Source organism: Herpailurus yagouaroundi, unplaced genomic scaffold, assembly GCF_014898765.1.
Source record: "Herpailurus yagouaroundi ecotype Mexico unplaced genomic scaffold, PumYag 77, whole genome shotgun sequence".
NCBI classification, from domain to species: Eukaryota; Metazoa; Chordata; class Mammalia; order Carnivora; family Felidae; genus Herpailurus; species Herpailurus yagouaroundi.
Genome location: NW_024412388.1, coordinates 58641237 through 58668003, shown reverse-complemented (window position 1 = coordinate 58668003; position 26767 = coordinate 58641237). Strand labels below are relative to the sequence as shown.

At 35.0% G+C, this 26767-nt stretch overlaps 1 protein-coding gene across 2 annotated transcripts in view; it reads left to right on the top strand.

The window, feature by feature from the left end:
• ANKRD13C (ankyrin repeat domain 13C) overlaps positions 1–26767 on the top strand; it is a 92074-nt gene that overhangs the window by 62277 nt on the left and 3030 nt on the right. The window contains exons 8-12 of one of the 2 annotated variants that reach the window (XM_040470623.1): positions 1033–1164; positions 4277–4438; positions 14908–14987; positions 16660–16758; positions 21882–21982. In XM_040470623.1, the coding sequence (XP_040326557.1) occupies positions 1033–1164; positions 4277–4438; positions 14908–14987; positions 16660–16758; positions 21882–21982 (574 nt within the window). The remainder of the gene's footprint in view (positions 1–1032; positions 1165–4276; positions 4439–14907; positions 14988–16659; positions 16759–21881; positions 21983–26767) is intronic. The other variant, XM_040470624.1, reaches the window with a different exon arrangement.

Sequence of the window (26767 nt, the reverse complement as noted above, 5' to 3'; positions counted from 1 at the left end):
CCCCCCAGGACACTGTAGTCTTAAAGTATCAGAGATTCTCTCTCTTGGCCTGTTACAGGACAGAACCTCATTTTATACCTACTCATTTACTGTCCCATACCTGATCAGTAAGTCTTCTGCCTCTGAAGCAAGCACAAATCTTTTTTTTCTCTTTTAAAACAATAATAATCAGGGGTGCCTGGGTGGCTCAGTCGGTTAAGTGTCTGACTTTGGCTCAGGTCATGATCTCTGTTAATGAGTTCAAGCCCTACTTCAGGCTCTGGGCTGACAGCTCGGAGCCTGGATGGAGCCTGCTTTGGATTCTGTTTTTTCCCTTTCTCTCTGCCCCTCCCCAGCTAATGCTCTGTCTCTCTCTCTCAAAAATAAAAAATAAGCAACAACAAAAAAATCAGTTATTATATGCCAGCCCTGGGGAATATGTAGAGGATAAACTTGAAATAAGACTACTTACTAAGTTTAGAAACCATGGGTTGGTATTTTCAGATTCCATTTCTTTCTATAAGGAATATAGAGAAAGTTTCCTTCCTTTCTTCTTTCCTCTCCTCATCTCCCCTTTCCTTCCATTTTATAGCTATTAGGAAAGAAAGGCTCAAATGATAGTGGTGGGTCTTTGGATGAAAAAAGAATTAAAGTAAGATTCATCTGTATTAAAAAAAACAAACCTTTATATGGGAATTTTGTCTCAGTCCTGTCAACTTAATTCTTAATCTTTTAAAATTGCTCTACATACTCTATATTTCTGTAATGGATAAGTCAGTATTGTTTCCATGACATATTTTGAACACAAAGTATTGTATTTCATGTACCCTGTATATATAGACTTATAATTAATCATAATTCTAACTTAGTTAGATATATAGAGTTTAAACTTCTGTAATTGGTTTTTAGGATAAGTAGTACTTCACATTTTTTAGAATCTGACCTTTTGTTTTTTGAAATCTGTAACATTTTAATTGTTGATTATTTTCATATGTAGTACTAATAACCTTTGAAAACATAGATTTTTATATTTAACTTTTGTTCCCACTGCAGGAATCAGAGATGGAAACAGAAGAAGAGGTTGACATCTTAATGAGTAGTGATATTTACTCTGCAACTTTATCAACCAAATCGATTTCTTTCACACGTGCCCAAACAGGATGGCTTTTTCGGGAAGATAAAACAGTATGTGCCGATCTTGATTTTTCAGTTTAAAAAATTGTTTATTTTTTAATGTTGCCAAAATAATGTGGTGGAGGTGTAGGAAGCTTACTGACTTATTTTCCAGTAGTTTATTCTCTCCTCCTTGAATCAAAGATAGGGAATTATAATGGTTGTTTACAGAGTTGGAAGTTATTTTTACAGAAGCCAGGAGAGAAAGTTTAGCTCATTTGAATTTTATGTTGGGAAAGATTCTTGATGTCAACTGCCTTGTTATTGACAGGGAACAGTGTCTTCACATGGTTCTATTATATTTCTAATGCTTTTATTCCTTAAGAAGACCATTAAGAGGGATACACTTTTGAATTCATTTCCCTGGACCTTTTTATTGTTTCCACATTGACTTCAAAACTATGTACTCACTCAGAATCTGTTTCTCAGTAGTCCATATATATGACTAAAATTAAATAAGCTTACATTTCTATAACACTGTCATTAAATTAAATTTCCATGGAGATTCCCTCATTACTGAATTGTAAATTCTTTCCATAATTCCCATTTCATCTGCCAGCAAGAGGTTATATAAGACTATTCAAAATATGTTAAAAATGTTTAATTAGACATGAAGAAGCATTTGGTAAAGTTTTAAAGTTAAGAATAAATCATCATATAGGTGAAGGCCAAGATTTATTGCTTTTAAACATTATGTATTTAAAATTATGTTTTATTACACATGGTAGAAATGGACATATTCTTCCTGGAAAAATAAAAACAGCTTGCATTAGAGTTCTCTGAGGAAATCAGTAGATCTCTGTCTGTATCTCTATCTAGATATATGTATATCTCTATATAAATATATGGATATAGAGAGAGAAGGAGGGAGGAGTATGGAAGAGATTGATTTATTTAAGGGAATTGACGTATGTGAATATAGGTGATGGCCACTCTGAAATCTGTAGAGCACTCTAGCAGCTCAGAAATTCAGGTAAGAGTTGATGTGGTCTTGAGTCTAAAATCTACAGGCTAGAATCTTTGGCAGGGTTTCTGTGTCACAGCCTTGGGGCAGAATTTCTTTTCCTTTTGGAAATTTTAGTCTTTGCTTTTAAGGTTGGCAGTTGTTTGAATGAAGCCTACCCACATTGTGGAGGGTAATCTACTTTATTCTAAGTCTAGTGATTTAACTGTTAATTACATCTAAAAAATACCTCCATAGCAACATGGAGACATGTTAAGCCAGACAGCTGGGCACCATAGTCTAGCCAAGTTGATACAAAATTAATCACCATACAACCTTATACATAAAGTTATAAAGTACCCCTTTACGAGTACTCAGTCCCCAGAGCCCTTTGTAAAGGATTATCCATTAGTATACTCAACTTTTTTTTATGTTCTGCATTCATAAATATGTATCCCTAGTAATATGTAGCTTTAGTTGTTGATATTTCTTTATTTTTTTCTAGTGTTATATCTACTGGTTTGGACCTTTTTTTCCCACTCTTTAGTTTGTTTAGAAGCTTTTTCTTATCAGTAGTGCCACTTCGTTCTTTTTAACAACTGCATAGTATTCCATAATATGGATTGTAGTTTATTTATCCAGTCTCTTATTTATGGACATTTTGATGAATAACACACATTTGTGCCCAGTTTTCTGCCATTATAAATGATGTTGTGTTTATCATCCATTCACATGCCCTTTCATTGTCTATTATAGACAGCAAGAAATGGAATGGCTGGATTATGAAGAATATACACTTAAAATTTTTATTGATATGATAATTTACTTTTAATAAATTCTTTCTCATTAGAAGATTTCAAAAAGTGAGAATTATCACCTGAGTATTTCTCAGCCATAGAAAAATTCTCACTTTTAGATATAGGCTCCTCAACTTTCTTCTCTAAGCCTGTTTGGCAACAAATAGTATTATAGGATTCCTAGTTGTGAGCTCCTACACTGCAATCCCTTTGTTGGCTTGAAGTCTTATTTGTTTGTACTCTGTTCTTCTGGACAGCATTAGAGGATCACCTCAAGAGAAGATAAAAATTGAAGCTGCTATTCATCTAGTACTACTGCTAAGCAGCTCAAAGCTCTTGAACAGCGTCTAGGTGATCTTCTTAAATCTTTGACAGGTAAGGAGGGAGTCAGTAATACTTATGGTTCCCATTTTGTAGGTAGAAACAGGTGCAGAATGCCTTACTTTTTGGTGACTGGTAAGGAGGCCACCAAAAACAAGGTGGACATGGAAATAACTCTAAACACATAGTTTTGGAATGCCAGGAAACATCAGAAGATGGAGACCAAGTGATTTGCATGCAGGTAGAAATGAGAAGCTTGTTTTCAGTAAGTTATTGATCATGTTTTTTGTAGTAAGCTGTTTGAAACTGACCACCCATGGGTCTGAAAAAGGTGAAGGTTAATGTTGAAGAAGGACTTCATTGAAAGGAAATAATTCTTTTCTTGATATCATTTATATCACTTGAGTTTCCCTATCCCTAATCCATAATGTAAGCACTTAATTGTAATTGTATTGGTGAGCAAAACTATTCTGTTGTTCTCTCTTCTTTATTGAAAGCAGCAAGCAGCTGTAACTTGAAGTTTGATCCTGTTAGAGAATAGAGTATTGGAACAGGTAATTAATTCTAGTTATGCTAGAGATTCTTATGTAATTTAGATTATTTCTTTTTATTCCACTTTTTTTTTCTATCTATAAAATGGGAACAGTAATTATCCCTGACCCCTCCTTGTTACTCATGGTGTTTGACTATCAGCTAAATAAAGTTTTCAGATAGCTTTGTGCTACTTGGGAGTAGATTTTAAAGGAATACTATGTGGTATTTCTATTTAGATTTAATTCATTTGCAGATTAACTACCATACATCTTGGGTGTTTTAAATTTTCCTTTACAAATTTTAAATGTGTAATTGTATATATATTCTTAAATTTAATAAAATGTATAAAATAATTTGTTAAGTTCAAGTACCAAGTGAATATTTATTTTCACCTAAATGTTACATGTTTATGGAAAAACATTGTGTATTACTTTGAAACTTTCTTTTTGATCTAAGATAAACTTAATTCGTTTTATTATTCTGAAATATTTGAATGTTTTATTATTTTGATTATTTAATTTTGTTTTAGGAAAGAGTAGGAAACTTTTTGGCAGACTTTTATCTGGTGAATGGACTTGTTTTAGAATCAAGAAAAAGAAGAGAACATCTTAGTGAAGAAGATATTCTTCGAAATAAGGCCATTATGGAGAGTTTGAGTAAAGGTGGAAACATAATGGAACAGAATTTTGAGGTATAATATTTCTAATTTACAATTTTCTAAAGAGAGAAAGGGTACACTTCATTCCTGGCGCTCAGTGAGTTTATAGAAGAACATTCATAGATTTGTTTGTTTGTTTGTTACTATGTATCACCTTTTATTTTTCTGTGATAGGGCCTTTGGTGACTTTTTTGTGAATTTATTCTTGGTCTTTGAGTCTTCATTAACAGATTAAACTCATTTTATAAGCATGAAACCCAGTGTTAATTTTTAATCTGTGTCCCTTTGCATATGTTTTTCCTACTTCATCAACTGAAATCTGTTGCTCTGAAGGCCCAGCTCCTTAATGAAGTCATTTCTAATCTATTCTTTCCCATAAGTTTTTTATTCAGCATGTGTATATTGAGAGCATGCTTTCTGTAAAGAATTGTGTGCCAGTAAGGAAAGGGGAGGGGAAATTAGGAAATACTAAGGTACATGGGACATCATCATTGCCTCTGCAATCTTATTCCCTAATCAGATGAATTGGATGGGTTCCTAAATTTATTTTTCATTTTGACAATTTTAGATTTACAAAAACCAGCTAAAACAGTACAAAGAATTCCTGGATGCTCTTCATCAAGATTCCCCAAATGTTAACATTTTACTACATTTGTATAGCAGTGTTTTTCAAATCGAAGGCACCATAGGGACCCCTTAGTAGTTTATGAAATCAATTTAGTAGGCTGTGACCACCCTTTTTAAAAGAGAAAAAAACTAGAATCTAAATAATGATGTTAGAGTAAAACCAGAGGACATCACATGTAGTATAGGTCATTATTTCTTTATGAAACCAAGTTTCAGGGGTGTATGTGTTTGTAAATATGTATATGTGTGAGTGCTGGTTTGAAGTGTAAAATGTGTCACAATAGCAAAAAGTTTAAAGGCTATTTTGAGGAGGCTTGAATTCCTTGAACATTTAGTCTCTCCTATGGTGTTCAGATTATGTTTTAGCAATAGATAACCATTTCAGATTAGTATGCCAGGTTCCAGCTAATTCATGGTAATGCTGTGCATGCCAGGAAAATATTTTAATGTTTAGAAAGTTCATGTGTTTAAGTGACTCAGCCATAGTTTAGTTAAATAAGTACAGGATATGAAGTATTTAACAATCCTCATTAAATGTTAAAGTTGTGATTATGCCAGTGTAGTGTGGTCCTGTCCCCTTTCTGCCAGATCCTCTTGTACTTACTTTCTTTGGGCCATGGGATAGAGCCTCACAGGGTTTCATTTTCTGGAAGCCTTCGGGTATTTACTGATCTCTTGAGCAGTAGGACATGATATGCTTAGGAAATAGATATGGAGAAGATGAACTGAGAGAGGGAATGCTGAGCTCCGTCTTTAACAAAGCTGCTACCCTCTCCCATTATTGACCAGATAAAAGGCCATTTCTTTGGACTTGCCCTGTGATTTAAATTTTATTGGGCTTGTTAAAAATTCTGAATAGGTATATAATAGAATAAAATAATATGAAATAAATTAACTAATTAGCTTTTGACTTCTGGTCAGAAATCAAAGGAAACACTTCCTGTGTGAATCATAGCCCCTTGAACTGTATAGTTCTTGATGAATATTTAGATTCAGTTTTTCAATTTGTATAAAAGAAAAAAAACTTGATGGGATTTTGATAGGATGATGTTGAATCTGTAGATCAATCAATTTTTACATAAATGCCTGCTTGATTTCTCTTAATTTGACTTTTCATTTTGAGATAATTGTAGGTTCACATACACAGTTGTAAGAAATAATACAGAGAGATTCTATATATGCCTCACCCAGTTTCCTCCAGTGTTAACATCTTGCAAAACAGTAATATCATCACAAGTAGGGTATTTGCATTTATAGGCAAGGTATAGAACATGGCCATCACCACAAGATCCCTCCTTCCCCTTGTATAGGCACACCTACCTTTTTGCCCCTTTGCCCCTTCCCTGTCCATTATCCCTGGCAACCATTAATCTGTTTCTCCATTTTTAAAATTTTGTCATTTCAAGGATGTTGTATATAACCTTTTGATTCTGGCTTTTTTCCTCCTTCACTAGACTTAATTCCCTGGTAGTTTTTCCAGGTGTGTATATCAGTAGTTTGTTCCTTTTACTAGTGAGTAGTAGTCCATGGTATGAATGTACCATAGTTTGCTTAACTATTCACCTGTTGAAGGACATTTGGGTTTCCAGTTTGGGGCCATTTATGAGTAAAGCTGTCATAAACATTCACATATAGGTTTTTGTGTGGACATAAGTCTTCATTTCTTTGGTAAATAAATGTTCTAAATGGTCTCTTTGGGAATGCATGAAGCTGGCTGTTTGTGTGTGTGCATGAGGGGTAAATGGGCAAGGGGGACCCTTAAGGAGTGGGCCCTAGGACTCTGTATGCCCCACTGCCCTGATGGCTCTGGACCATGGTTCATGCTAGTTGTTTGATGTATCTACTCTGTGTACTGTTCATACTGTAACTGGGGCCCATGGGTGCAAGAGCACTTGGCTCTGATGATCCCAAACAGAGTAGGTTAGGCCACTTGCCACTGACAAAATCCAAAGGCAGAGAGACAAGTGGTGGTGAAACAAGAAAGGAATTTATTTCAGTGAGGCCAACACTGGGAACACAGCTAACTGATGTCTCAAAGACTATCCAAAGTGCTGACAGTACTTCTGGGTTTATGCAAGGAAAATGTGGGACAGAGGTCAGTGAGTACGTGCAGCTGGACAGTAAAGGTCAGGTTGATCATTGTCTTGAGGTCAGTCACACAGGGTCTTGCTGGTGTCTTGGCAGTTTTTATTGCTGAAAGGAATAGTTTGAGTTTCTATCAAGGGATGCTTTGCATGTAGGGTTTTTGTCCAAGTTAAAAGATAACTGGAAAGAAGAACTGAATCAATTAGAAAGTATAGACGGAGGTTGAATGGAGGTATTTGAAGTCCTCTCTCAATACTTCTCTCTCGAATGCCCAGACCTTGTTCTTGCTCTGGTCCATTCAAAACTCCCTCCATAGTGAGGGGTTCATATTCCTCCCCTACACACACACACAAAGACTACAGTCAGGTCCAGGTGCAATTGCTAGGTTTTGTGGTAGTTGAATGTCTTTTCATGTACTTATTTGCTATAAAATATACAGATTTATATCCTCTTTGATAAAATGTTTCTTCATGTCTTCCCATTGTCTAATTGGATTGTTTCTTTACTGTTGAGTTTTCAAAGTTCTTTATATATTCTAGATACTAGTTCTTTGTCATATGTGTGTACAGGTATTTTTTTCCTACTCTGTAGCTTATCTTTTCATCCTATTAAATGGGTCTTTTGAAAGGAAAAGTTTTTAATTTTGATGAGGACCAGTTTATCAGTTTTTGTTTTATTGCTTCCACCAAGTCTAAAAACTCTATGCTTATCTGCAAGTCCCTAAGATTTTCTTCTATATGTTTTTTGATAAAGTCTTATATTTCTACATTTTACATTTAAGTCCATGAATTAGTTAATTTTGTATAAGGTGTAATGTCTTTTTACTTCTTTCTTTCTTCTTTTCTTTCTTTTCCTTCCTTCCTTCCTTCCTTCCTTCCTTCCTTCCTTCCTTCCTTCCTTCCTTCCTTCCTTCCTTCCTTCCTTCCATATTTTATTTGCCTTTGATGGCCAGTTGATTTAACACCATTAAAATAAAAAGAGCTGGGGCGCCTGGGTGGCGCAGTCGGTTAAGCGTCCGTCTTCAGCCAGGTCACAATCTCGCGGTCCGTGAGTTCGAGCCCCGCGTCAGGCTCTGGGCTGATGGCTCGGAGCCTGGAGCCTGTTTCCGATTCTGTGTCTCCCTCTCTCTCTGCCCCTCCCCCGTTCATGCTCTGTCTCTCTCTGTCCTAAAAATAAATAAAAACGTTGAAAAAAAATTAAAAAAAAAATAAAAAATAAAAAGAGCTATGCTTCCTCCATTGAATAACCTGCTGGAATTTTTATGGAGGTACTGTTGAATCTGTAAATTAAAGTCTGGAGACTTGATATCTTAAAAATATTGAATCTTGTATTTCATAAACATGGTATGTCTCTTCATTTATTTAGGTCTTTTATAGTTTATCTCAGAAGTGTTTTGTAGTTTTTAGTATACAAGTCTTACACATTATTTTACTAAATTTATCTGTCAAGCACTTAGTATGGTAATGTGTTTGGATTTCATTTTCCAGTCGCTCCTTGATAGTATATAGGAATATATATGATATTTATATATTAGTTATATCGTTTTCATAGATTCCTTAGGGTTTTCTACAGATGACCATATCATCAGGTAATAAAGGTTTACTTTTTTCTTGGTAACCTTTTTGCCTTTGTTTGTTTTTCTTACTTTATTATACTGGGAAGTAACTGGGAAGTAACACTACAATATAATGTTGAATAAAAGTCCTGAGAGCAGGTGCCATGCCTTTTACCTGACCTTAGAAGGGATTTTTTTATATCAGTGTGAATTTTAAAAAATCATTATACTAATTTGCAACCTGGCAGAGGTAATTTATTAAGAATTACTAAGAGCCATGACTATATTGTTATTTGTTAGCTCTAGAATCCTTATAAGATTATATTTTTAATTGTTTTAGAATGAAGGAAGTATGTATCTCATATGTAGTTTGGACTTTTGATAGGGAAGAACTGAAGAATTACATTTGAGAATTTTTTGGAGTTCAATTATAAATATTTAGAAGAAATTTAAAGAAAATAGTAATTCTGTCAGATACTCATCTATACATATAATTTGATTTGGCTGAATCAGGTAAGGTACAGGATGCAAGAACATCAAAATAGTATTGATAGGTCTAATAATAAAAAAGGTACAAAAAGCTGTGTTTGTGTGTGTATGTGTGTTTGTGTGTGTTTGTGTGTGCGTGTATTTTCTTAGATAGAATTTGCTAACACATGAAAAGCAGCATGAAATTGATACCAGTTTAATTCTATTCAATAGTGGGAATTAAAAGAGGAGAGAAATATTTGAATGCATTTTGTAGGTAATTTTAGGAATATAGTTCTTTTAAACCTACATGAGCTTTTTAGGAAAGGTATATATAAATTAACATGCAAAAGTTTAAAAATTTGAGTTAAAAAAGAGTAAACGGAGGGATCTGTTGAATTTTAATGATGAACTATGTTTATAATCTTAACAGTTTAAAAAAACATATACAGGAGTTTAAAAAAAAACATAGGACCCTTAACCCAGGCTGTTCTTGCTTTAAGTATATTCCTTTCCAGTCTGCCTTGGTTGTAGTTGCTTCTTTCTGTATATTCAGATGTTTAACATGTCATAGAATTTCTTTCAAAATATTGGGAAGCTGAAGTTGGAAGAGGAGTGGCAGAACCTTAAGATACCATCCTGGAGAGATGCTGTTGGTAAATGTAGTAAAAAAAAAAAAATCAGTATTGTGGTATTTAAAAAATTATGTTCATAAAAGGCATATTAGTAAAAAATATGTTTGGCTTTGGAGGATTATTGAAAATTTCAAGAATCTAGAAAATAAATATAATTATTCTTATTGTTTCAAAAAACATGAAAATAATATTTTTAAGCCACATTTTAATAGAAATTCAGTTTTTAAAAATAAATGTCTAATTATTTTCAGAATAAATTTATACTCTTTGTTGTAAATGAATAGCTTTGAGTTTCTTCTTTTTTTTTTAGGGAAATATTTTTTCTAATTTCCGTAAGAAATAACTTATAGATAGCATTTAGGAGGAATTGTTTGCCATTTAACTAGTTTGCCATGCCTCTTCTTCCTCTCCCTCCTTTCCAGATATGTTTTTCATATTTAATGTATATTTTTGATACACAGAGGATCTGAAGTGGGCTCTCTGTTGACTGCAGACAGCCTGATGCAGGGCTCGAACTCATGAACTGTGAGATCATAACCTGATTCACAGTCAGACACTTAACCGACTGAGCCACCCAGGCAGGCGCCCCTTGACAATATTTTTTATAGGAAAACTTAAGTGCTCAGAAATTCTTAAGTCATGGGTACTTGCTCCTATGTTTTTGGTGCTTTTTTCCCTTTTTGTTCTAACCAGTTATTGTTGGAGGAGGGAACAATTCTCCATTTATACCTTAGATACAGAGTCATTGGTAAAAGCATTTATTGTGTACAAACTATGTATATATTATGTGTGTGTGTATAATTTATATATTATATATTTAAATATATACATATTTAAAATATAATATTGAGTTAAAGTCTATTACTATTTATGTATTTTTTAAGTATATAAAATCTAAATAGGAATACATAGATATAAAATAAATGAATGTCTTAAACTTCCAGAAGCCTTTGCTGTATAATAGAATAGTGGCAAACCTAGCAATAAATTTAAAAATACTTTTTATATGCTTCAAGGAAAACAGGCATTTGAATTTTTGCATTTAATCATGAAGAAGGGTTTGATAACATTTCAGTTACAGAACCTGCTGACCTGGGGAAATAACATTAGAAAACCATCTGGTATTCTGTGGCAGCCTTCATGTCTTCCTGTTTCATTAGATAGCTATGGTAGCAGTGCTGAGGGAACACTAAAGGATGTAGCTACAAGTGTCAGTTTGTCACAAAGGATCAATTAGAATAAACAAACTAGGAAAGACTTTATTAAAATATAATAATTGATATCATGATGAGGTAAAGTACTCAATAAAAGGTTAAATTAGATTTATTACAGTCTCTTTATAAGATGGTAATGTATAATGTACAGTTTAGGAAGAATTTTATTAGAAACAGTAGGAACTGCCTAGAGAAGTTTATTACCTGAAAAAATATACTTAACTGACATGCCACATTATCTAATCATGCCTGGCAAATGAGTCTTTATTATGATAATATGTATATATGTATGATAATACATGTATATATACAAGTATAAAACCAGTTATAGTCAAATATACATAAGTATTAACCAGACTGGAAGCAAGAGTAGACAAATTTGAAGCAGTGTTCAAAGAGAAATTGATTATAGCCTACTTAGTTAGAGATTTAGATGGAGGTGAGATTAGCTTTTGCTGTTTTTCTGTGTTGGAGCAGCAGTCTTAAGTTTTTCTAGCCTTTTCCCCCAGAATTACAGGTTCTGTTAGTTAACATATATCTGTCTGTCTTTTGCAATGCTACAAGGTACTATTTTACCTCATATCACAATATTTATGAGGGTCATTAACTACCTTTTAAGCCTACTTGTCATTGTACTAAGCCATTGCCACATACCACAGCTTTGTGTGTAGTGTCCTACTTCATGTATTAAATTGGTATTGATTACTTTTTTCTTCTGTAAAAATCTGAGTTTGTGTGGTTGCTCTGTGGGTTAATCTCAGACCTACTCTTTTTTTGTCTTATTTCTTTGCTATTCTTAGATGTGACTCTCATCCACATGGTTTAAGATTATTTATTATGTATTTAGTATTGCAGCTAGCAGGAATAGTAGTAATTCCTAATAATAGTTTGGAATAGTTTGGAAGGAGACCAAAATTTTGTCCTCCTGATTGTTTGAGGACCCAATCAGAAGTTGCACACATCACTCTGCTCACATCCCATTGGTTAGAACTTAGTAACATAGTAACACTTGGCTAGGATGGCTAGAAAAATAAGTCTTTAATCTAGTAAGTCATATGTGTAGCGAAAAATTTGAATGGGAGTTTTGTTTGTTTATATATTTATGTATGTATGTATTTATTTATTTTACAATAAAGAATGGGAGAATAGACACTAGGTAGACAACTAGTGGTCTCTAATGTCTCATTGGTCTGATGATGCTTCTGTTATCATTTAAACACTGGTAACTCTCACCCAAAATATACTTTGGACTGTGACTTTTCTCCTAATCACCAGATCTTTAGTGCTTTCCATCAACTCCATTTGGATAAACATAAGTATCTGAAATTTAGTATATTTAAATCTGATCAAACAATTTTGTTCCTCCTGCCTGTCTTCTCTGTCTTGAGTGATGGCACCATTATCACTACTATTACCCAAGCCAGCAACATGAAATTTGTCCTTAGACTTCTTTTAGCTTTCCTTACCCTTGTGTCTGATCAATACAAAATGTGGAAGATTTCTTGAATCTATTTTTCTCCTTCCATTTTGAAACAGCAGGCTGTTGTCATTTCTCATTTGGATTACAGAGATAGCTTTGTAACTTACACACAGCTCCCAGAGTGCTCTGCCTGAAATAGATTGAACTTTGTAATGCCTGTGCTCAATAGCTAAAATGTATAGAGTAATTACTATGTGTCAGGCACTGTTTTAAGTACTTTATATTTAACCAGCCTTTTTTATCCTCACAACAACCTTGTGAGGTTATATAGTTGACTAAACTGAGACAAAAGAGGTTGAATAATTTGTCCAAACTCCGTTGGTAATTGGTGAAGACAGGGTTTAATCAGTCTGGCTCCAAAATGTGTGTGTTTAAAAAAAAAACAAAACACATTATATTGTTCAAAATATTTGTCTGTTGCTTCCTGAGAAAAATACAGATCTACTCAGTGCACAAAACCCTTACAAACTACTGTTTCTCATTTCTGTCTTGCTCCCTTATCCCTGTTTCTTACTAGTTTGTCTTCACATACTCTACTCCCACTAAGTACACACACTACACTTGCAGTTTTCCAGTACACCACATTTTTCTCACCACTGTGCTTTCCTCAGTCTCCTTCAACTGGTGATTTTGTTCTTTCTTTTCTACTCAACTGCTCAGGAGCCATGATTGCTGGCACTTACCTTTGGCCACTCCAGTCTGAGTCAGAAACACCTTCTCTGTGAGTTTATGTCCTCCTTTAGATCCCTAAATCATAGCCCCCATTATTCTGGATGATAACCTACTTTCTGTGTGTCTCTTGTAAGCTTTTCACAGATGGAAAAGCTTTCATACTGCCTATGTTCAGACACTGTTAGTTTCCTTTTTAACGACATCCTTTGATGCTATTCAGAGATCTCAATGACTTCTGACCAACAAAATGTATGGCCCCTTTTCAGGCTTCTTTCTCTTTAAAAGTCTTTGTATCATTTTATTTAACAGTCTTTTGGCCTCTCTGACAAGTTGATGCTCTGATTTTTCTTTTTTCTGTATTGATTAATATTTGGCTTCTTTCTGTCTCTCCCACCACCCCCCAAAACCACCAATGCATGTTATTTTTAGGACTTAGTCATCAACCCTCTGTTTTCTCATATATATATATATATATATATATATATATATATATATATATATATATTTTTTTTTTTTTTTTATCTAGTCAGAGAATTCCCATATCTTTAACTCTGATTTCTTCCCTTTTCTTTTTGTAACTGCCCTCTAGAAACTTCCCTGGATATAACTGTTACTGTTATTTACTGAATACTTTATTCTGTTCTAGGCAGTGTGCTCTTTCTATACATTAACTCCTTGAATTCTTAACTATAAGATAGGTGGTCATCTCCCATTTTGCAGGTGAGTTAAATTGACATAAGAGAATGTAACTTGCCCAAATTTCTATAACTACCAGTGGAGCTGGGATTCCAACCCAGTTTGCTGTCTTCAAAATTCTTGATTTTAACAGCTCTAGTATCCTACCTATTAACATCTAATGCTCATAATATCCAGAAAGAAAGGTACTTCTCTGAATGGGGCCCTCTCCCAGTGTCAACTCTTTATCTTGTTATTTATATCAGTCTTTCATCGATTGCCCTTTGCTCCGTGAGTTTGTCTTGGCAGTTTTCAATTTCTGCGGCCACTCCCTTAGTCCTTATTGCAAATCCATCCTGTGGTAATACAAATTGATATTTAACAAAGACAACATGTAAGTTTTAAAAACTGATATGATCTTTATCACTTTTGTTACTCTCTCTTCTGAACTTCCCTTTTCAGTTCAAATACATCAACTACTTTTTTTTTTTTACCATTAATTCTTCTTGTCTAAAATATACTTTTTATTTTGTTTTCATTTAAATCTGAGCGTCCATCTCCTAGTCTCAATTTATTGTCCATAGAAGGTTGTTCTTTTTTCTGAACTTCAGTACTACTCAGTTTTTTGTAAGTTCATTTGGCCTTTAATCATGTAATATTTTATAATTCTGACTAACTGTTATGTCTGTATGTTTGTTTTTTTTTTTTTCTTTCCAACTCTGAATTGTAAATTCCTTGAAGTCCGGGTTAGTTTTTATATTTCTCTTTTGTTCCCATGTTTAACATCTGGCATAATATCAGGAATATTTTAGATGATTAAAACATTGAATGAATGGATTTGATTACTTTGATACTTGTCTTATTTGAGATTTAGAAAAAAAAATAATCTTACTGATGGAGCTTAAATCACCATGGAACTATCTCAGAAGTACTTCCTAAAGCATTATATTGAAGAGATTTAATTTAAGTATGTTAGCAATTTAAATAGTTTATTTTATGTTTTTATTTTATATTTTTAAAATAAGACATTTTTCTTTCCTCTCTCCCTCTCTTTGTCTCTTCTTTCTTTGTTTCTTTTTATTTTTTGGCAGCCGGTTCGAAGACAGTCCCTTACCCCTCCTCCTCAGAACACTATTACATGGGAAGAATATATATCTGCTGAAAATGGAAAGTAAGTTTTTTTATTTTATTTTGGAAAGTAAGGGTTTTTTTTTTTCTTTTGGTTTTATTTTGTTCATTGGTTTTTAGAAAGAACAATTTGGAAAAACATGAATATTCAGGTGTAAAATTATCTTAGAATTACTATTATGGTTTTGTCTGAAGCAATTATTTTTTCTTTTAAAAATATGATTAAGTGTGATCAGAATGGAATGGTTGTTTTTCATATTGCCTGATGCTCAAACACTTTCCTTTTGTCCCACATCTTTCTGATGCCATTCAAAGAAAATATAATGTGAGGAATTTCCCACTGCAGTTGCTTATTTGAGTGTTTCTATTATGTGTGAACTTTTATATTCTGTTACTCTGCTGAGACTTTACATGGTGGGAAAAGCCATGCACTGCTTTTCTACTTTTTACCTTTCTAAGCTCATCTCCTATCATTTATCTCTTTGTTTTAGCCTGTGCCAGACTTCTTCTCATCATCCTTACAAAAGACTTTGCTTAATGTTTTGTTACTGATCCTGGGGCACCTGGGTGGCTAAGTTGGTTGAGCACCCGACTTTGGCTCAGGTCATCATCTTGTGCTTCGCCAGTTCGTGTTCCACATTGGGCTCCCACTTCGGATACTCTGTACCCTCTGCCTCTGCCCCTCCCCTGCCTGTGCTCACTTTCTCTCTTTCTCTCTCTCTCTCAAAAATAAAATAAACATTAAAGAAAATTATTTACAAAATGTTATATTACTGATCCTTACTAGAATACCAATTACATGGTTTGTATATAGTAGATATTTATTGAATAAAAGGATGATGAGTGGATAAATGATTTTATTTTTTTTTTAAAGTTTATTTTGAGAGAGAGAGAGAGAGCATGCAAGCTGGGGAGGGGCAGAGAGAGAAGGAGAGAATCTCAAGGAGGCCCTTTGCTGTCAGCTGCTGTCGGCATGGAGCCTGACTTGGGGATCTATCTCAGGAACTGTGAAATTGTGAACTAAGCTGAAATCAAGAATCGGATGCTTAACTGCCACCCAGGTGCCCTAAAGTGGTTTATTTTAAATGAATAAGTAAAAAGATTTTTTTTTTCTGGCCAACTGTGTCAAAGAAGGTACAGTTGTTTATAGAAAATATTATTCCTTTGGTGGAGAAAATAAAATATTGCCTACTTCCACAATTACGAAGAAGTTGTCATGACTATTTTTTTTTTCTATTTAGGGTTTTTTATTATACTTTTCTAACTTCTCCAAAATGTTTCCATCTTATAATAGTCTATAGTTAATGTAAAGTTCTTTATTTTTTTCTTCTTATTGGTTAGTGCTAAGAAGTGTACACAGTAAAAGAGATTCAATTGGATAAGTGATTTTAGAGATATACAATATTTTTAAAGTTTATTTTTTCTAGTGATTTGATTTATTCCTAAAAATAGTGGCTATTGAAATTATATTCAATATGAAATTTGTTGCGTTTGATCATTTTTCTGAACTTTTCATTATGGTAGTTTCTTCTTTTTTTTACCCTTGTCTCATTTCTTGTATATGTCTTAAGTCCTTTTAACATAATTTAAATTGATTTCTACACAGTGTAAGAAAAATTAAAATATTAATGATGTCCTTAGAAGATGACAGATTCTTTATAGAAAGATGATAACATGTAGAAAAGGTTTTCCTAATTTTCTTCCCCCCATTTTAGAGCTCCTCATCTGGGTAGAGAACTGGTGTGCAAAGAGAGTAAGAAAACGTTTAAAGCTACAATAGCCATGAGCCAGGAATTTCCCTTGGGAATTGAGTCGTAAGTGTGTTACAAACTATAAACATTTATGAAAGAAACTGTGAAACCCTAAAGATTGTAATGATATTTGCATCTGAGTGTTGCATTTGATGCCTTTGAAATGAAAAAGCAAATAGCCATTGCTTTGATACTATGTCACCCTTATATACATTTTCTCGTTCACAAATTATTAACATTTTTACTACTTTAACCAGATACATTTTCAAATTGTTTTTAAATTATAAAAGTAGCAAATGAATATATGTTTATTGTAAAAAATCAAATAGCGTGGAAGTTTATAGAATAAAAATAACAGTTTACTTCTACTTCACTAATAGTTAATTGGTGAATAACTAGAGTATTTTTGTCTAGATTTTTCTGCGTGTTTTTGCATTCTTTATAAGCTTGAGGGATAGTTTACATTTTGTTCTGTGAGTTTTGCTTTTTAATTTCTTTTTTCTTTTTTTCTTTTTAAAAAAATTTTTAATGTTTATTTAGTTTTGAAAGAGAGAGAGACTGAGTGTGAGGGAGGGAGGCACAGAGGGAGAGGAGACACAGAATCAGAAGCAGGCTCCAGGCTCTGAGCTGTCAGCACAGAGCCCAACGTAGGGTTTGAACTCATGAAGTGTGAGATCATGACCTGAGCCAAAGTCAGACACTTAACCAATTGAGCCACCCAGGCGCCCCAGTTTTGTTTGTTTGTTTATTTTATTTAAATCTTGTATTTATTTTTGAGAGAGAGAGAGACAGAGTGCAAGCAGGGGAGGAACAGAGAGAGAGGGAGACAGAATCAGAAGCAGGCTCCAGGTTCTGAGCTGTCAGCACAGAGCCCAAAACAGGGCTCAAACCCATGAACCATGAGATCATGACCTGGGCCAAAGTCGGATGCTTAACAGACTGAGCCACCCAGGCACCCCTTGTTTTTTCTTTTAAAAATGAGTGTACAGTAGGCAAGTTTAGAAGGGGGAAGGAACTAAGAAGGAAAAAAAAAATAGCCTGGGGCTTCAATTCATTCCTTACTACAAAGCTGTAATCATCAAGACAGTATGGTATTGGCACAAAAACGGACACACAGACCAATGGAATAGAATAGAGAACCCAGAATTGGACCCACAAATGTATGGCCAACTAATCTTTGACAAAGCAGGAAGGAGTGTCCAATGGAAAAAAGATGGTCTCTTTAGCAAATGATGCTGGAGAATTGGACAGCAACACGCAGAAGATTGAAACTGGACCACTTTCTTATATCATATACAAAAGTGAACTCAAAATGGATGAAAGACCTAAATGTGAGACAGGAAATCATCAACACCCTAGAGGAGAAAACGGGCTAACAGCCTCTGACCTCAGCTGTAGCAGTTTCTTGCTTGACTTGTCTCCAAAGGCAAGGGAAATAAAAGCAAAAATGAACTATTGGGACCCCATCAGGTTAAAAAGCTTCTGCACAGCAAAGGAAAGAATCAACACAACTGAAAGGCAACCAACAGAATGGGAGAAGGCATTTGCAAATGACCTATCAGATAAAGGGTTAGTATCAGAACCTACCAGTCTCAACACCTGAAAAACAAATAATCCAGTGAAGAAATGGGCAGAAGACATGAATAGACACTTTTCCAAAGAAGATACCCAGAGGGCTAACAGACACATGAAAAGATGCTCAACGTCCCGCATCATCAGGGAAATACAAATCACAACCACTTTGAGATCCATCTCACACCGGTCAGAGTGGCTAAAATTAATGACTCGGGAAACAACAGATGTTGGCGAGGATTTGGAGAAACGGAAACCCTCTTGCACTGTTGGTAGGAATGCAAACTGATGCAGCCACTCTGGAAAACAATGTGGAGATTCCTCAAAAAATTAAAAATAGAATTACCCTATGACCCAGCAATAGCAGTACTAGAATTTATCCAGAGGATACAGGAGTGCTGATTCATAGGGGCACATGTACCCTAATGTTTATAGCAGCACTATCAACAATAGCCAAATAATTTGAAAGAGCCAGATGTCCATAAACTGATGAATGGGTAAAGAAGATGTGGTATATGTACACATATATATCTATACACACACACACACACACACACACACACACACACACACGTATACACACACATATATACACAAACACATATATGTATGTGTCTATACACACACACACACACAATGGGTCACTACTCGGTGGTGAAAAAAATGAAATCTTGCCATTTGCAACAATGTGGATGAAACTAGAGCATATTATACTAAGTGAAATAAGGCAGTCAGAAAAAGATACATGTTTTCACTCATATGTGGAATTTGAGAAACTTAACAGAAGACCATAGGGGAAGGGAAGGAAAAATAAGTTACAAACGGAGAGGGAGGCAAACCATAAGAGGCTCTTAAATACAGAGAACAAACTGAGGGTTCATGGGGGTAGGGGGTTGGGGGAACGGGGAAAATGGGAGATGGGCATTAAGGAGGGCACTTATTGCGATGAACACTGGGTATTGTATGCAAGTGACGAATCATGGGAATCTACTCCCAAAGCCAGGAGCACACTGTATACACTGTATGTTAGCTAACTTGACAATGAGTTATATTAAATAAATAATAAATAAAAATGAGTGTATCTCAGTATTTGCACAATAATTACATTTTTATGTCTTTTTCTTCTTTCCTTGGTATTTTGTAGTATTGATGTACTATCCTTTATTTTATTGTACCCCTACTGATAAACATTTTAATTGTAGTTTTTCACCATTGTAAACAATACTTCAATGAACATCTTGACTATGTCCTTTCAAACCTGTACTTATCAGATGCTCATTTAAAAAAAAAATCATTTTGGAGAGATGGGTGGAATGGGAGAGGTGGGTCGGTAGAGCTGGCTGACAGAACTATAGCTTTAGCCTCCTCTCTAAAGTAAGGGGTAAGTTGAAGCTGCAGGCTATTTTTTCCTTCTTACTTCCTTCCCCTTCTAAACGGGCCTAGTATATTAAAAATAATTCTCATAAAAGAAAGAAAGAGTCATATTTTTTTTACCAAGGATATACATGCCTCATACTCCTCAATAACCCAAATATAGAAAAATAGAATGAGCTATGTATAGTCCTCAATCTATAGATCAGAGAGGGAGATTGATAGTTCCCAGATGTGGCAAGGGCATTAGCCATGCATACAAATCTGCATAATTCATCCTGTCTTGGATCCAGTTGACCCATAAAACTGGATACACCAGTTTTATGTTCTAATAAGGAAGAAAATGTGGCTAATTGTAATATGCTATCAATTTTAGGAGTTATCCCAATTTCACTGTTAATATGTGAAAAAAAACCAGGTACATTAGTATTTATAGTGTGGTCATTATAACCATTCCTTCTGAAAAAAAGAAACATAGCATATAAAAGCCAGACAAAGAATTCATTCTAGAATATAACATAGGTCAAAGAACAGAAGAAAATTCCTTGTAAATGCTATAGAAAAACGTAAAAGGTACCTGGGTGGCTCAGTTGGTTGAGCGACCGACTTCAGCTCAGGTCATGATCTCACAGTTTGTGAGTTTGAGCCCTACGGTCGGGCTCTGTGCTGACAGCTCGGAGCCTGGAGCCTGCTTCTGATTCTGTGTCTCCCTCACTCTCTGCCCCTCCCCCACTCATGCTCTGTCTCTTTCTGTCTCAGAAATAAATAAACATAAAAGAAATTAAAAAGAAAAACATAAAAGGAATGTGAAATCAGTGAAATAGATCATTCTAAGATGAGATGATAATAGAATGAAATAAAAAGACTATAAAGCTAAGGAAATAAATTAAGCACTAATAACACTGTTGCAAAATAAATACATTAGAAACAACAGTGAACACAGTAGATGTGGCTGGAAAATAAAATCCGATAGTTCGTAATGAATTTATGAAAAGAGATTAAAGGAATTGGAGAAGTAGCGTTTATGGAGGATAAAGAGGGTTCAACATAAGGATTATTGGTGATCCACTTATATAGAGAGCCTCCAAAATGTAAACAAAATAGTATTCAAAATAGGATAAAAGACATTTTTTCTGTAAGGAAACCCTGAGTTTGTAACATAATATTATGTTCTAATGAGAAAAATCAATAATGATTGTAACAATAATTATCCCGATTAGACTATTGGACTTCAGTTGTTGACAAATCCAAAAAAGAGGTTAAAAACCTGGCTTTACATTTTTTCACATCTCTGGCATTTCGGAGACAAAGAAAGTGTGATCAGGTAGTGTATCTGGCTAAGATGTCATTTACATAGCAAGGCAGTTGAAGAAAACACAGAAGAATTCAAGAAATATAGCAGCTATGGGTCTACTTTGAAAGAAAAACACTATTGCTAGGGGCCCTGGGTGGCTCAGTCGGTTGGTTAAGCATCCGACTTCAGCTCAGGTCATGATTTCACCATTTGTGAGTTCAAGACCCACATCGGGCTCTGTGTTGACAGCTCAGAGCCTGGAGCCTCGTTTGGATTTTGTGTGTCTCTCTCTCTGCCTCTCCCCCACTCACACTCTGTTTGTCTCTCAAAAATAAAGATAAACATTAAAAAAATTTTTAAAAAGGAAAACACTACTACTTAAAAATGAAATCCATCCAACCAAAAGATGAAAGGAGAAGTTCTAGTTAATGACTAGTGTAATACTGAATCCTGGGAGACATCATGAAATTGTAATTCAGAGGGAAAGAAGCATAAGCTGAAATTTTATGCCAGCTAGATTGCCCTCTAGCAAAACAGAACACTCATTTATGAAATCTGCAAGAAATCAAGGAATACTAAGCACATAAGAGCCCATCACACATAAAGAATTGACAGTGAAATACAGCCACTCAAACAGTGAGGCTAAGTAAAGAACTCAGGAAAGTGTAGACTTCAGAAAGAACATGGGTGTAAGCCTTGAGTTCATTTAAGTATAGATCTAAAGTCAAACAGTGTGGAAATTGTGGCTTCACATTCAAATGTAAAAGTTGTGAACTTTGACAGTAAAAAGAATAATAAAGAGTCATGAGGATGAAGGAGGTGACATTTCCTCATCCTTAACATCTAGAAGTTAATACTGTCTGAGTTTGATGCATATAGTTATAAAACAACATAAGGACACAAATCAATTTGAAAAATGATAACATTTTTTTCTCCTTCCATTTTTCAGATTATTGAATGTTTTGGAAGTAATAGCTCCCTTCAAGCACTTTAACAAGCTTAGAGAATTTGTTCAGATGAAGCTTCCTCCAGGCTTTCCTGTAAAACTAGGTAAGAGAAAATTTACATTTCCTAATAGGTAATTTCATTGCCTATTAGAAACATGGAACAGTTTACTAACATTTAATAAGAAATGTGCTTTTGAAGGAAAATGATTTCCTAGTTGCTTATGTTTTTATAGTTTTTCTGTGATGATACGGATTGAGATTCATGTTTGCAACTATATAAAGTGCCCAATGCATTTCTAATTCTACTGGATTTAACTTACATATAAGGGATATGTGAGTATTTTGTACAATGGGGTGCGGGTAAACTTACAATGCACTGTGATAATGTTTTTAACATGGAAATAGGGAGACTGGATTTAGCCCTAAGTTTTAGCAGACTCTTGAGTTTCTGAGCAGTGGGGATGTTTCTGGGATCAGCAGTCGGTATTCATGGGTAAAGTAATCCTCATTTTTCAGTCTTAAATGTTTAAACTTAATTTCATCTTTTTTTTTTTTAATTTTTTTTTTCAACGTTTATTTATTTTTGGGAGAGAGAGAGACAGAGCATGAACGGGGGAGGGACAGAGAGAGAGGGAGACACAGAATCGGAAACAGGCTCCAGGCTCTGAGCCATCAGCCCAGAGCCCGACGCGGGGCTCGAACTCCCGGACCGCGAGATCGTGACCTGGCTGAAGTCGGACGCTTAACCGACTGCGCCACCCAGGCGCCCCTAAACTTAATTTCATCTTAAGCATGATCTTTAAAAATAGTAAACTCCCATTTTGTATGCAACAGTAGTGCATATTTAACTATTTAAGTATATCAGAAAACTGGGAACAAGAGACTGTTAAAAGTTTCTTTAGGAGTTTAGACTTATATTTAGCATTAAGCTTCAGGAGAACCTTTCATACCACCCATTTTATGTTTGGATGGCATTAATATGCCAGCAGATATTTAATCAGTGCTTGCTATGTGCCAGATGCTTTTCTAGGGGTTAGAGACAGCAAAGTCTCTCTTAGTGTTTGCATTCCAGTGGGAGAGAAAAATAATATATAATAAATATAACCTTTATATAATCCCTCAGATATATTTTATTTTTTTATTCAACATTATTGAAACCACATTTCACAATAATTAGGCCAAAATGCTTTTCTCTCAGAAATAATGCTTTAATTCCTAAAAACATAACCTTCTCAACTTTCCCAACCTGGAAGTAAGCATTTTGAGGGTTAAAATGGATTTTAAAGCATGCTTTCAAAATGTCATTATGATTCCCTTTGTGATGAAAAATCACTGGGAACCCAGTATCTACTTGAAGAAACTAGTGATAAGACCTTAGGCAGAAATGATTTGAAAATTAAAGTGATCAAGAGATGTGTGTTTGAGCTGTGGGTAGGGATCATTATGTGAGCATTTCTGCTTAAAATCCCACTGTAATTTTCTGTAGCCAGAAAATAGTTGAAGCAATGGACTCCCTTGTAGGTGCTGTATTTAAAGAGGCACAGTGACAAACTAAAGTAGTGGGCAGGGATTGAATTTATGACAGTTTCAAACTATCCCTGCATTCACATCTATTTAAGTCCCAAACCCCAAATGCCCACAATACAATATAGACTTGTGTGCAAAAGAAAAATCTGATTATGTGAAAAGGAAAAAAGAGTCTGCAATACTTCTTTGCAGGCATTTCTCTGTTTAGAACCACATTCTTAACAAGGAATTGACAATCTTTTGCTTGTATACTTAAAGTTTTCAGGAATTTGTTTACCTTTCTCTCTTTTGTCTTTTTGTCCCTCTTTTGCATTAAATTCCTATAAAACTCTGGTCCTGGGTCTGGGTCCACCATTTCTGTTTCTGTGTTCAGTCTGAAAAATACAATTGAGGGGGAAAATTATAAAAAATTTAGAAATTGTTGTTAAGACAAGTGTATGTTTTCAAAATCAGCCAAAGCTTTAAATCTCTTTTTATTCTCCTTCCATTTTGCTCAAAGGCTAAATTTGAACCTCTTTTCACCAGTTCCATTCTTCTTCCACTATTTGCTCCCACAGTCTAAGCAGATGATTTTTGCTTCCTTTGTTCCAAAAAAAGACAATCACGGGGGCACCTGGGTGGCTCAGTCCATTGAGCATCCAACTCTTGATTTCGACTCAGGTCGTGATCCCAGGATTGTGAGATCGAGCCCCACATCAGGCTCCACACTGAGCATGGAGCCTGCTTAAGATTCTCTCTCCCTCTGCCCCTCTCCCCGACTCGCATTCTCTCTCTTTGTCTCTAAAATAATAATAATAATAAAAAGAAGCTTGCTTCAAAAAAACATGATCTGAAACAATACCTCCCTATTACCACTCCCCATACAGACCTTTTTTTTGCTGCAATTCCATCTTTTCCTTTATCTTTCCTGTCTCAGTGGAAGTGGTGCCTCTCTTTTTAGCTTGAATAATCTCTCCATTTGTACTCTGGATCTGTTTTCCTCCCATCTCTTTTAAAAAGCTTGCTCTACCAATCTCCCCCTATTTCTCTTTGATATTCAGACTCTCTTCTTTACTGCTTTTTCTCTCTTAGCTGTCAGACTTTGTTCAGATCTATCTCCTTTTAAGATTCAACCAATTGGGGCGCCTGGGTGGCATAACAGGTTAGGCATCGGACTTCAGCTCAGGTCATGATCTCACGGTTTGTGAGTTCGAGTCCCACATCGGGTGAGCACTTTGAGCCCAGCTTCAGGCTCCGTGCTTGGGATTCTCTCTCTCTCTCTGCCCCTTGCTCATTTGTGCCATTTCTCTCTCTCAAAAATAAATTAATAACAGAAAAGAGAAAAGAAAAGAAAAAAAAATTTCAACCAACTAAGTAAAATATAAAACAAACCCTTGAACTCTGTCGTACCCAGCACTTGCCTTTAATCTTTGCTTTTCGTAGCCAGGCTACTTGAAAGTCTACTTTTTATCTCCATGGTTACTTTCTACTTATATTGTAAATGGGAGAAGGTGAAGGGACATAAAGGGAGGCAAAGTTTTTCTACTTCACTTGAACTGCTAAAGTGATGACACCAGGAGACTATAAGTTAGTTATATATAATCAGTACCTGGCTGAAGAAGCCATATACAAAGAGAAGAATCACCTCAGTCTTTTTCTTCATTTTCACATGAATGTTCTTGCTGTATGTCTTCACACTTTCCCATGTTGTAAGGACACTTGCCATATTGGATTCGGGACCACTCTAATGACTTTTAACTTGATTACCTCTGCAAATTGTAGACCTTGTCTCCAAAAATGGTCACATTCGATAGTAGGAGTTAGGACTGGAACACAGATTTTTGGAGGGGAAAGAATTCAATGCACAGCAATAGCCAAAGCAATTTTGAAAAGAATAAAGTATGAGTAATTAGTCTACTCAATTTCAATATTTATTATATAGCTATAGTAACCAAGACTGTGTTGTATTGGCTGAGGGATAAATATATAAATCAACTTAACAGAACAAAGAATCCAGAGATAGACCCTCATAAATATGCACAACTGATTTTTTATAAAGATGCAATAGCAGTTCAATGGAGGAAAGCTACCCTTCTCAACAAATGATGCAGGAGCAATTGGACATCCAAAGGAAAAACGGAAACCTCCACCTGAGTCCTGTGGTTATATAAAAATTAACTGAAAATGGACCAGAGATTGAATTAAAATGTAAAACTGTAAAACTGTAAAACTTCTGGGAAATAAACAGAAAACACCTTACAGATATAGGTTTAAACAAAGAATTCTTAGACTTCATACCACAAGTATGAGCCATAGAAAGAAAAATCAATGAATTGGACTTTATCAAAAGTAAAGCCTGTTTGCTCTGTGAAATACCTAGTTAAAAGAAAGAAAACACAAGAACTTTTGAGACTCATCAGTAACAAGCCAATTATAAAAGGGCAAAAGACACAGACATTTCATCCAAGAGGATATACGAACGGAAAACAAGTGCATGAACAACGTTCAGTATTATTAGCCATTGGGGAAATGCAAATTAAAATTAAGTGTTACTTTACAAACCTAACAGAATGGCTAAAATAAAACATGTGACAACACCAAATGTTTGTGCAGAGGTGGAAAAGCTGGATCACTCCTTACCGGTTGAATTGATTGTAAAAGCCCCAACTAGAAACAACCCGGCAGCTCATTGCAGGTTTTCTTTATCTCTTCCACTCTATGTTTATTATTGATATTTATATTGTTAAATCTAGTGGATGCTTTTCTGTTATCCTTCTTAATCTCTCCAGGATCTGTAGCGTTCTATTTTTGTAGAGTCCTGTCTGAATGAATGATAGTTTTTCTTCAGATTTCCTCTGACTTGATAGAATTCTCTCTTGATTTTCTTCCTGCCTGTCTGGCTGCTGCTTCTGGAGCACATCTCTCCTTTTACTCTTGTCACCTTACATTATATTCTCATTGCATCTGCTAAAACATAAGCCAAAGCACGTTACTACTCTGCTGACAAACTTTCATTGGTTTCCCATTTCCTGGAGAGTAAAAGCCAAAGACTTTTTCTGGACCTCAAACCCACTTGATGTAGGTCCCTGTTTCTCCTCTAACCTCATCTCCTCCTTATCTTCCCCTCATTGGTCTCTTAGCTGTTCCCAGGATACACCAGACACTTTCTTTTTTAGGGCTTTTGGGCTTGTTCCCTCTACTTGGGATTTTTCCCCCTCTAGACAACTAACTGTATGGTTCATACCTCAGGTCTTTGGTGAAAGGTCTAGAACTCTTACCCCAATTATTCCAATTCTGATGGGATTTTTTTATCACATATATTTAAGTGATGGATTGTAGTTAGTATTTTAAAACAAACGGGACTAATGTATTTCTTTTGTAT